Source organism: Seriola lalandi, unplaced genomic scaffold, assembly GCF_002814215.2.
Source record: "Seriola lalandi dorsalis isolate HSWRI2012SDOR001 ecotype SW California unplaced genomic scaffold, Sedor1 jcf7180002054850, whole genome shotgun sequence".
Classification (NCBI taxonomy): Eukaryota; Metazoa; Chordata; class Actinopteri; order Carangiformes; family Carangidae; genus Seriola; species Seriola lalandi.
This window is the reverse complement of record NW_019525403.1, coordinates 1,856,245-1,868,960: the sequence shown is the minus strand read 5'-3', so window position 1 is coordinate 1,868,960 and position 12,716 is coordinate 1,856,245. Positions and strand designations below refer to the sequence as shown.

The following is a 12,716-nucleotide window of genomic DNA, read 5'->3' as shown; positions in this document are numbered from 1 at the left end:
CAACCATGATACACAACAGTCAACATGGCAAATGAAGCTGCCTCTGCCTGATGTGCTCATGTCACCTGGGCAGTCATGAAACTTTTTAATTATCCCAAAATAAAACACACACATTATTAGCATTACTAGCAGCCTTAAAGAAAGTGAATGATTGCTGCTGTTAGTTAATGAGTTTTTAATGAGTTTTGAAACAAGGTAAGTTTACTAGCTTTGGATTATTAAAGACATATCCCAATGATTTCCTATGAAACAGTGACTCGGTATCGGAAAGTGATGTTGCTTTTCACCTCTGGAGACAGATGTTGGTGAGTAAAGGAATGAAGTTTGATGCTGAACTCACAGTGTTTCTTTTAGACTGGTAAGTAAACAGCTGCTAATGCTAATGTAAGTTATGAGGCAATATCAAAACCTTAAATATAGATCCTTTAAGTTGGAAGACCCACAATAGACAGATTTTTTTTGTTATAATTTAAGCAGCAGAGGCTGAAATATTCTAACTTTTAGTCTCTGTATGGGTCAGGTGCCAAAAACCTACATTTCCCATAATGTAATCTGTGAACATCTTTTGTAAAATGTTCCACACCTGGTAAATGTCATTTAAACTCCATGCCCCCAGTTTGTAACGCAGACCATTTAAACTTGTAGTCTCCAGGTCCAAGCTGAGATAACCCTGATGACATCTCTATGACATCATCAGGGTTATTTTCTCAGACTTGACAAAGCTCCTCCAGATCCCCAGAGCTTATTTAAATAATCTAAATAAATATAGCACCAAAAGTTAGATTGATTCCACCAGCATGTCTGTGCTTTAAATATGAAACTAGAGCTAGCAGCTGATTAGCTTAGCTTAGCACAACTTAGCCACAATTTAAGGTTTGTTTCAGTTAGGAAAGGATTGTGGTTATACAATAAAAATGTCAATGTTGAACATAATTTTTAAGAGTCAGAGATGAATGTTTCAATCGTAAACCTGTGTAATTTACTGACTAACCTTCATAGCAAAGGCTCAAATGAATCCCTCACACATAGACCCAACCACATGCTCAAACATGAGTTTTCTTTTGGAGCCTTTTTGACATTATGTGCATGTTTTTGTGAATTCAGAGTGTATTATTGAGCATAGACATGAGCTCACAGCAGATCTAAACGATGAGAGGGAGAGACTTGTCTCACAAGGCATCCTGTAACTGAATAAAGTTGGCAATGAAAACAATAACACAGCCTGCTACAGTGTGGAAATTCAGTTTAGCTCCCAGGTCAGTGGGTCAGTAATAACACTGAGTTTCACATTCAACAGGATGTTTGGCCCAAGCTGTTATTCTAGTCTTGTTGAGATGTCTGGACTGAGTAATCTTTAGCTCCTGCCAGAAAACACAGATTCCTCTCCTGCATCTTAAAACTATATCAGTGCAGACGTGCTGTGTTTTAAACACCACACACAAAGATTGTGTTTTTAACAGATTCAAGGCTTGAATATGAGTCCTCAGTGACTGCAGGGAAGAACAGGAAAACCACTAGTGTCTCTCACTCTCATGATCTGGTCTACTTCTCTCTTTCTTCTACATGACTTGGACTGAATACACATCTGTACTGTATTCATTTGTATCAGTATATATGTGTCAGTATGTTGCACGTCCAGCATGCTGTAATAGTTCACTGCTGCTCAGGCACTGAGAGGAGATCCAAATGCCTAAGGGCTCTATTTTGGTGCTTGCATGCAGCCGGAAATGTGGTGAGGAGCGTAGCTTTGCACCTTATGGTCTGTTGCCAATTCAGCAGCACAATATTGGTGCCGTGAATGACTGTGTTTTGTGTCTTTTCATTGTTTTGCCACCTGAATTAAATTCAGTTTTTTCATGTAAAAGTGTCAAATCTAACTGAATTAAACAAAAAAATACAACATTAAACCACATTTTTAAAGCTCCATATTCTCCTCTTCTCCAGTGTTTTATTAGAAGTGTTGATCCATAAGAAGATATATTTGTGGTCTTAAAAACCAAAAACCATCTCAATGTAGTATTACTCTTTCCTCTCTCAGGCTTCTCTCTGGAGCCAATCAGAAAAGAGGAGGCCTCTCTTCTGATTGGCTGACTGTTTTCTGAGTGATCCAATGAAAATATAGCACATTTCAGGTAAACAGTCAGGGAAACCAAATCCTGCGAGGTTAGATGTTGGATAAACATAATCTAACATAGTGTTTCAAGGTAGAAGGAGATATTTTAAAGTTTTGCCATTGCTACATAGCCAATGTTAGCATTAACAGCTGTTTACCTTCCGGTGTAGAAAAGAATCTGCATCAAACTTCATTCTTTTACTCACCAAGAGCTGTCTCATTGATGGAAAGCAACAACCATGTTAACTATTGTCTTGTTTCTATTTGTATCACTTCTTTTCTTCTACAGAAGTTAGCATGCTAACCAGCTAGCCGCACACCATCTCTTCACTATCTCATACCAAGTCACTGTAGCCTTTAATCTGCCCTGGAGATGTAGCTGCTCAAAGGATGTATTGTAACGTCTTGTCATGTGAATGCAACAACGGCTGAAGCTCTTGTCAAGACTGATAAGCAAACAGCTGTTAATGATAACGTTAGCTATGTAGCGATAGCACAACTTACAAATAGCTCCTTTAATGTAGCAAATGTGTATACATGTGCAGTATATGAGGCACTGACTGATTTGCTCCATCTCTCTGATTTTAAAGTTTGGCCACATCACCACAAATTGAGCTCTATAAAGAAAGTCTCCATAATATTTTGTTCATTCAGTATATTTATATAGTGCTGTATCAAACTGAGTTTTTCAATCTACAGGTCAGAGGTCAGATGAGCTGATGGGGACTGAGTGATTTGCTCAAGGACACTTTGGGCAGGAAGAATCTTTGTGAACTCACATTTCTAAAATCTCATAGCTAAACTATACCATACATTATGTATTAGATAACACTCAAAGTGCATAAATGACACAAGTTGATGCTGTGGTCTAAAGCTGAATGAGGCTTGTGATTACAGAGTACACACACCAGCTTAGAGACTGTGGGAAATGGAGAGCACCCCTCTTCCTTACAATTACTGCTGAAAAGTCCTTGAGCAATGCACTGAAGTGGCTAAACAGTACAAGTGGAGCAGCTCAGTGGCCCGGGCAGATCCCAGGTTTACTGTAACACGGTGAAGCAGAGCATCGCTGAGACAGAGCAAGTGTTCAGTCACTGCTCTCCTGGTAAATAAGGATGAAAGTGACACTAATTATGTGCTTATGATTCCTCTCAGTGCACCTGAAATCTGAAAGTACAGTTCGGATATGTATTTTGTCCAAGCAGCTGATATCATGTGGTGTGAGTGCATTCAGTTGACTCATATGATTGGCTACCAGGATACATACATCTTCAAGGTCTGGCAGATCAGGAAACTGTGAGGGTGTAATGTGATTGGTCGGCAGGGAGGCATGTTGTGACACAGAGCCAAACAGAGCAATCAATGAGATTCAAACATGTGAATGTGCTTCACATGTACACAGAAGACATGTAAATGAGAATGCAGCAAAGAAAAACAAAGAAAGCAACTCAGATTTTACTTAGACGGAAATTCTGATTTAAAACTAATGTCAGATGGGGGGGGCTGACATTATTGAAAATATTTCAACACTTTGGACTTTATGATACATGGAGTATAATATTTATATTGTATAGTTTTCATATTTATTGTTACTAGAATAAAACTAATCAAAAAATGTCCAAAAAACTATATTTTCTTAGAAAAGTCTAGTGATATTCTATATTGTTCTTATTATTAACAAACCCCATGTTCAAATTCAAAACAACAATGAATGAATCTTGCTAACAGGTAATGTGTGTGTATCCAAAGGCTGATATATCTCATTCCCCTGAGCCACAGAGCTCCAATGTTGTCCAGAAGCTATTAAAACACATCAGTGAGCCACAGTGCTGCACTGGGTGACATGTTGATTCATTACCATGAACACACACTGTACTTTATTTGGATTCAATCCCCACACACACCATCCTGCTGACCCTAATACTTACTATAGCCCTAATTTCACTAGAGCATTATTCCACCGCTGAAAATAGTCTGAAACAACTGCACTGTTTCCTCCTGTTTGAGTAACATTTGTTCACAACTACAGTGGCCAGCTGGTGGAGAAGTTTGAAAGCTTTGGTCTTTTCATGGGATTTGATGACAATAAGAAAATATAGAAGAACCTCAGCCTTAAAAACATGTACAAATATATTGTGATGCATAAATATAGAGAAATATTTACTTTAATAGACTTGATTCCAGTGTATTCCCTTTTGCATTTATTTGTTTTCTTGCCAAGAGTTAGATAAGAAGGTTGATGCATCTCTTGTTTTTATGCTAACTATGGTGCTAACTAGTACCATTCAGTCAGGAGCCTGGTAGACAGTGTCAGGTTGGCTGTTTCTCCCTGCTTCCATTCTTATGCTAAGCTAAGATAAGCTGACTGCTGGCTGTAGCCTCATGTTTAACACACAGACATGAGAGTGTTATCAATCTCCTCATCTCGACTCTTGGCATCATCATCCACCTGGAACATGTGTCATTTGAAGTGGAACCAGATTAGGTTTTTGTTTTATTGTAAGATAATAAACTGTATTAAAATATAACCTACCTGTAACTCTCACTAATGTGTGTGGATTTAGAATCCTATAACAAACTCTAAACAGGAATGTCGAGCCCACTGGAGCGTGTAAACCACATTTGAAGGGAATTCATTTTGGGTTATTAGAAGCTTTTCAAGCAAGTTTCATGCTAATAGTAAAAACTTTAAAAGATTAAGAGTTTAGATTAGTTAGTATCATGAGCTGGTCTGGTGATTAGTAGTTTCAGTTAGTGCTGTAGATACAGAAGTCGTGCCTAGTGAAACTCACATATTGTCTTTTGAAGGGTATGAACTTGCCCTCCACCTCAACCCAACGTGTGTTGAGCTGTAGTTGGCGGGGCTCCACTAGACTGGCGGCTCCAGCTTCTGAGAGCTGATTGGCTAAACCCTGCAACTCCTTAAGCTCCTCCTTCTTCTTGTCGAACTCTGAGCCAATTTCCTATTGGATGAAATCAACCAAGTGGTCATTTGCTATTGGCCGAGAGTGAGGGGAAGGGGGGGGGGGGGGGGGGTTAAGCACAGAGAGGCATGTGGATGTGCTTGAACACATACACACATTCAGTCCTACACACACACACACACACACACACGCACACACACACACACACGCACACACACACACACACGCACACATACATACAGGGACAATTAATACATAATAATTAAAATAATAAAAACACATTCATTTACTCACTGACACACACTCCAACAAAGACACAACATACAGTGGAAACCACTTACACTGATCACATCTGTGTGGGTCGAATTGATCGCTGCTATTCACCGATTTAAAGATAAAATAACACAAACACTGCACTGTGGCCCTCTGCTGCTCCAAGATCAGTCTGAATGAAAGTGTTACACTGCACTCACATAACACGCCTGCTGAAGTGAGAGAGTGGGGAGGATGATAACACACTGTAAACGTCTCTAAAACGTGAGTAGAGCGGGAAGGTCTGACCACTGACCACATGTACACACTCACATACAGTGATCAATCTCTATCTTTATGTCTTTATGTCCATTCACAGTTCTCTCTCTCAGCCACCTCTTGTATCAGCTGACTTCAGGTGTTTTGCTACGATTTCAATGAGCCAATCATGTTGTCCGTGTCAAACTGTAAAATCTGTTCTCCTCTCTCTCCTGCTACCAGCTGGGGGTGGGGGGGGGGGGGGGGGTGGGGGTGTTTTCCTGTACTTCCTTTACACATATGATGACATCACGATGGTTTCTAATCGCCAAAGACTCTCACATCTCTCACTTTTCCTCTCTTGTTTTGCACATGGCAATAAAAATCTATTCGTTACCTCAGAATTAAATCTGTCCTGATTGAACTTATGTTGGAGAGCGGGCAGGGACGGTCGTTACCAGTCCTTACACCATGTGGATCCAAAAACAAAGGCTGAGCAGATGGCGGTTTTCTCCATATGTATGAAAAGACCCAAAATGAACCCTGTAAGCGCACGACTTGATTACTAGGTTGATTACTAAGTTTCTTTCCAAAGATTCTTGATGTGATTGATCACTATAACTGCGATCAGTAATAGCGGTTTCCACTGTATTAATAAAAGGGACGAGATATCACTGTCAGTTTCAAACATAAACAAACACAAGGAATCCATGTTGTATATTGATATTGAACACTGATCAGCCACAACATTAAAACAAGTCACCTGTTTTAATGTTGTGGCTGAACAGTGTTTGTATCTCTGTTTAAACAACCTTTATAAAATGAGAAAGTGCTGTAATTAGGAGGCACACACTGCCTTAAGACTTTATTCATATTGAGAAGGAGTACAGTCTGTACAGAGGAGTCAGTGCTGTGTGTGGGCGGAGGAGGAGCGTGGAGGTGAAAAGAAACAGAGAGACAGACAGACAGACAGACAGGCAGGCAGACAGTGTGAAATCTCAGTTGCGGCAATGACAGGTGAGTCTGAGGCTAGCGTGCGAGATGTCCGTTTAGCGAAATGTCATAGTGATCATCTGAAAGTGAAAGACAAACATAGAGAGTCAGGGTGGGAGCAGATCAAAGGTGGAGTCCAGGGTGTCTTCGTCAAACCTTTTCCAAAACACATGTAGATACTGAACATTCAAAACAGTGCGAAGGTGTTGCATTGGTCTGTAGCATTAACATCGAGATATCATTGTCAAATTCATTCACCTTGGTAAAAACTACTGTTTACTAGAGAAGCCTCGGAGCATCTCTGTCTTTCCAATATTCAAATTCTTATTGGATTTTCATAATAAGAGCATCTCTTTCATGACATTGTTTGTTAGTGAGTATTGAAGTAAAGAGAGGCAACTGTAAACATTTAAATCTTACAAGCAAATTAATACCTTAGTTTGAAATCTAATCCCTTAGTGTCACACTGAAAACAGCACTGAAATATTTTACTTTGAAAACCATATAAATGAAAGTTTATGGTTTGAATTCAACCTCTGAAATTTGAAGTTGTTTTTTTTTAAATTTAGAATTTATTTATTTATTTATCTATCTATTTATCTATATCAGGGACCACATACAAAATAGATTAATCACAAAAAAGAGAAAAGATGCTTGTACCAGATTTAGCTACGAGCTGATTTCCATCTGTAAATTAAAATTGAAAATTCAAATGTCAGTGCTAAAAAAAGTTGCTCAAAAAGCCCCTTTCAATATGTAAGAGTTACATATACAAAAAGTGCATGGTCTCTCTTTAAAATCTTAATTTGTGAACCCAAACCTATAATTTCAGTGGTATTTATAATTCAACATTAAACTTTTTTTTTTTTAAATTTCACAATAAGATAAAATTTTAATCATTATGGCCTTGATTGGCTTGCACATTGTGCCTCATAATAAGAACAACATTTTACAACACCTCCTAGTACAAGGTGTTTTTCCCTGATAAAAGCTGCAGTCTTCTACTGGGGACAAAAACTGCTCTGCACTTATTTCTTTGAATAGATAGGATGAAAATTTACTGGAGCAGTCCTTTTCCCAAGTGTATAACATTGCAAAAGCCTTGACACCAACCCTTTGTCCAAAAGGAGATGAGGAGAGGTGAGAAACAAAGGAAGGAAAAGGGAAAATGTAGGATGAGAAAAGATTAAAGACACAGAAAGAGTGAGATGAAGAGCTGGATGATGAGGAGGACAGAGACAAACAGAAGCTCTGGTAGAACAAAAAAAGAAAAATATTCTTCTTTTTTATTATTATTAATTCTATGTATGTCTAAGTGCATATATGTGTGTCTTGTCACCTTGACCCTCTCTCCCTCGGGGGGGTCAGGCAGTTGGTCCACACTGCGTTGGATGTCATCCAGCCAGGCCAGCAGGTCATGTGACTTCCTCCTGTACTGGTACCACTGGGGAGCGATAGCCAATGCTTTCCTGTTCCTCAGCACACGCAGGTCCTAAACACACACACACACACACAATTACACTTAGTGAGGTGCACAAACAGGAACGTCTTTCACTTCTTTCCTGAGCTAACTGGAGAAACACACATGACCATGGCGTGGGTCACTGGGGCAGCTGGACTGTAGGTTGCTGTAACCAGTACTTTACCTTGACGGTGTTGTACTTGCTGTTGAGCTGGTTGTGTTTCAGTCTGATCTGCTCTCTCTTGTCCTGATCCGGGACTCTCTTCTGTAGATTCTCTCCTTTCAACAGTAAATCCTTCACTGCACCTTCTTCACAGTCCTACACACACACACACACACACACACACACACACACACATATTGTTTGTGAGTGAGTGCACCCACAATATAAAGGGAAGTCAAAACAAAACGTGTTGGTGTGTTCATGAAACCTTGTCCTCCTGGAAGTCCTCCTCTTTGAGGTTTTCCCCCTGTTTCACTTCTTCCTCCAGGAGCTCCAGCCAGATCTGTGCTTCACTGTGGTACTGCTCCAGCTCTTTGGCTGATGCTGATGTCTGCAGTCACACACACACACACACACACACACACACACACACACACACACACACACACACACACACACACAATGAAAGGCAAATCATTAGTGGCCAAGAAGAAAGTAAATTTAGTTGGAGATGGAGCAGATTTAGAGTTTGAGGTAAATTTAGTGAGAGTTTGAAGTCTGTTAAGTGGAGGTTTAAAGTACACTCAGCCAGAGGTTTTGAAGACACTGAAGTAAATTTAGGGAGAGCATGGATTCTATTTAGTCAGAGCCTGAAGTAAATGTAGTGAGTTTGTTTGGAGAGAGTTTGAAGTAAATGTATGCAGGGTTTAGATTAGAGGTGTCAGAATCAGAATCAGAATCCTTTATTGATCCCCAGAAGGAAAGTAGGTTACGTTACAGTCGCTCCCTCAAGAATGTAATTATAACAGCAAAGAATAGAAAATAAGACGTAAGATTATAACGACAAAGATAAGGATCAAATATAAAAATAATATAATAACATATACAAGGATATGTATAAATATATGGTGTCATTGCACAGTTTGAAACTGCACTTGTTTGAAACACCAGTAGAATAATTTTACTTGGTATTGTCGCGATGTACTGAACTGTGATATTTAAAAAAATTTTTTTTAAATATTACACACATGGAAGATGCAGATCTTTTATTTGTTCAGTTTATCTGGTTGTTTTTTCACTTTCCATTTAGTGTAACTGTTCTTGTGTAGAGTTATATTCACACACTCTCCACCTCGCTACACTTGTATCTGAGTCAAATTCATTTGAGAAAAAAGAGACAAAACACACAATAAGTTACAGATGAATTTGACTGATTGCATTGTAATTATTATTCATTATATCATGAATCATCATGAATTCTTTGGGCCTTGTGAAAATCATGACAACCCTCGTTTGGATTATAGTATTTAAGAAAGACTGTTTCGCAGCCAAAGTAACAGCTGACGTTTTAATTACACCTTAAATTGTGTGTTATTGCGTTTTATTGAGTTTCAAAATAATAGCATTCAGGGGGCATCGCTGTCCCTCTTCCCTACCAGTCCAGAGGCAATGCGTTGAGCGATGGTGTCAAATCTCTGGTTGAGCTGCTCCACTTTGGGTCCCACCTGGGCCTGGCAGTTCTCCCCCCTGGTGGACATGAGCTCCTGGGCTAAAGCCCTCACCTCCTCCATCTTGCCCCTCGTCAGCTCCAGCTCTGCGCGCAGCACCTGCAGGATACAGACACGACGCCGGTGAGAGAAGCTGAAGACATAAAAGCTCAGGTATATCTTACAGTTCAGAGCCACTATTAACATTTCCTGATTGTCATGTTTTATTTATGGTTTATAACTGAAACATTGGTCAATGCTTGAATCTGTTTAATCAACTAAAATGTAACCACTACTGAATGCTTAATTTATACATTTAAATACCACTGAATTATCCTATTTAATAACCATGTTCCTGAATTTATAGGATTCTTCTGTCTTTTATTTTGAAGTGTTGATCCAGTTGAGCCAGTAAGAATTTCTCAGTGGACTGAGGCTTTGATACTTTCACAGTATGAATATAGACCCTGACCTGATCTATGATCAAACAACACATGGTAATCTACCTTTAGACTGTACGAGACCTTTAAACAAAAAAACAAAAAATGCCTCACTTGTCATGTTATCTGCATTTACACTTTTCTTTCTAAAAGAAACTTTACAAAAAAAGGGAATATTCCTTCACTGTAAATCACAGACTTTAAATACAACCACTGGTATATTTAAGAAGACTGTAGCGTGAACACTCTCCGCCTCCCACTGGCACTAACAAAGGATAAGTGTATGTTAACGATTCATCATTCTGCCCCACAGCTGATAACAGCTGTTGAGTTGAGGATTTTCAAATAATACTGTATTTCTTGTATTTCTTTTCTCAATAGACCAGCAGCCCTCACATCTAATCTACAAACAGACTTTGAGATTTAGTGGAGAGAACACACCAGGATACATCAGATATAGACGACAGATAAACATTACAACCTTCAGCACAGCGTCGTTGGCTCCCTGGCCGCCCATGTCGTCCATCTTTTTCTCTGCTCCGTCAATCCATCTGTTCACTTCCTCTATCTCTCCATCTAACTTCTGCATCTGCCGCTGGTAGTCCTGAGAGAGAGAGAGGGAGAGGAGAGGTAGAGAGAGGTAAAGAATGACTTTTCTTGAGTTATTTTTAGAGACTTTAGTGTAATTTTAGCTCTGATGAGTGACAAATGAACACAGCATCAAAAAGTCTTTTCATTTCCTTTCTCTGACCAGAAGCAGGTTGAGCCATTCCTCAGCTCTGGACGTGACTGCGATCCAGTTGCAGTGCAGCAGACTGACTTTGTCGTCCACCAGGCCCCCGTGGCCCCGCAGCACGGCCTTCAGGGCCTCCGCCAGATCCACCACAGACTGCAGCTGAGGCTGACGCTTCTCTGTCTCCCCGTGGATGGACTGAGAGGAGAAGGCAGAGAGAGGGAGAGGGGAGTCTATACATTTAATATGTGACACTGACTCAGCTGATCTAATACTGAGGGGAGGTTGTTCCACACCGATGGAGCTCAAACAGGAAAAGCTTCGTCTTAAACCTGGACTGTGCGACTTTTAGCAACAGTTGGTTCTCAGGTCTGAAGATTTAACAGATCTGAAATCTTAGGCAGGGCCAGATTTAAAATTAATCAAGAGAATCTTCAACTGAATTCTGAAGTGAACAGAAAACTTCGGCCAAAAAGAGAGGAGGGAGGAAATGTGAGTCGAACTGGAGATGTTGCCGTTCCTCTTGTTCACACTGAGCTGGGAAACAACTGGTTTCAAACAGTGCACGTGGTTTTGGTAAGTGTATAATATCTGTCTGTGAATTATCTGTGTGTGTCTATGTATGAACTGTATATGTGTATTTTTGTACACAGGTTTCTCTTGAAAAAGGGACCAATCTCAATGAGACGACATGTTTAAATAAAGGCTTTAATAACAATATGTCAGCGTGTTAAAACCCTAGGCCTCCTCTTTAAGTCTCGTGTCTTCATATGTGTGTGTCTTACCTGTGCCCACGCCACCTCCGCCTCCAGGTCACTGGGCATCCCGTCCACGGCAGAGCGTCGCGTCAGCTCAGCGTCAGTCGCAGCCAGCCACTCCGTCAGCCCGTTCAGCTCCTTACGCAGCTTCCTCGACAGCTTCAGACTCTTCTCCAGCTCCAGTTTACTCTCCGTTACCTGAAAACACACACGGTCAATCCAGCTTCAAATCTGGTGTTTACCTACATTGTGTGTGTGTGTGTGTGTGTGTGTGTGTGTGTGTGTGTGTGTTCTCACTTGTGCTCCCAGCTGGTTGTAGAGCAGCTTGAGGGCCGTCACTCTGTCGTCCAGCTCTTTGGGCTGCTCAGTCTGCTGCCTCTGGACGATCTGTCTGCCTGTTTTTATCACCGTCTCCACCTCGCCCTTCACTTCACTCAGCACCTTGTACAACTTCTGTTACACACACACGGCAGGGGGTTAATACGACACCTATCCACCCAGCACTATCCGCCAGTGTGATGCAAGTACCCACCATGCACTGCTCCAGCTGTGACTGCACTACGTCCTGCTCCACGCTGCGGATGTCCAGCACCCCCACCTGATTCTTGACCCCCGCCAGCGCGCGCTCGCACTCGGCCAGCCGAGCGTCGAAGTTGGCTGGCTTCTGGAAGAGCCGGAACTTCGTCCACACGTCTGCCAGCATTTTCTATATTCAGGCAAAGAGACGTGATCATGTGACAATCATTTGTGTATTGTTTTAGTTGCTGTTGTCAGTAAACCAAAACCAAAAAATACTTGGGTATGGTCAAGCTGTCCCGTGATCCTCTGGGACGGCTCCTTGTCCTGGTTCTTCTTCCTCATGTCCTCCAGGGTTGCATCATAGCCACTCAGCTCTGACTGGATTTTCTGTTACACACACACACACACACACACACACACACACACACAAAAACACATCTTTAAATAAACTGTTAGATATAATAAGAAAAGTTGAATATGTGAAACCAAAGTCAATAAAGTTTAGATGGACTGAGAGTGTATCTCCCTCTGCTGACCACAAGGGGGCAGTAGGCGTCAAGGAGAGAGGAGAACACACTTGAACACTTTAATAACGCGTAACACCACCCCCACCC

At 40.8% G+C, this 12,716-nt stretch overlaps 1 protein-coding gene across 1 annotated transcript in view; it reads right to left on the bottom strand.

Moving 5' to 3' along the window:
• The window catches only part of dmd (dystrophin), a 289,183-nt gene that overhangs the window by 78,906 nt on the left and 197,561 nt on the right, over positions 1 to 12,716 (bottom strand). Inside the window, exons 35-45 of the mRNA XM_087179530.1 lie at positions 12,379 to 12,489; positions 12,116 to 12,289; positions 11,881 to 12,036; positions 11,611 to 11,781; positions 10,844 to 11,023; positions 10,574 to 10,696; positions 9,602 to 9,772; positions 8,434 to 8,556; positions 8,187 to 8,321; positions 7,880 to 8,032; positions 4,906 to 5,076 (exon numbers count right to left, since the gene is read on the bottom strand). Coding sequence (XP_087035656.1) covers positions 4,906 to 5,076; positions 7,880 to 8,032; positions 8,187 to 8,321; positions 8,434 to 8,556; positions 9,602 to 9,772; positions 10,574 to 10,696; positions 10,844 to 11,023; positions 11,611 to 11,781; positions 11,881 to 12,036; positions 12,116 to 12,289; positions 12,379 to 12,489 — 1,668 coding nt within the window. The remainder of the gene's footprint in view (positions 1 to 4,905; positions 5,077 to 7,879; positions 8,033 to 8,186; positions 8,322 to 8,433; positions 8,557 to 9,601; positions 9,773 to 10,573; positions 10,697 to 10,843; positions 11,024 to 11,610; positions 11,782 to 11,880; positions 12,037 to 12,115; positions 12,290 to 12,378; positions 12,490 to 12,716) is intronic.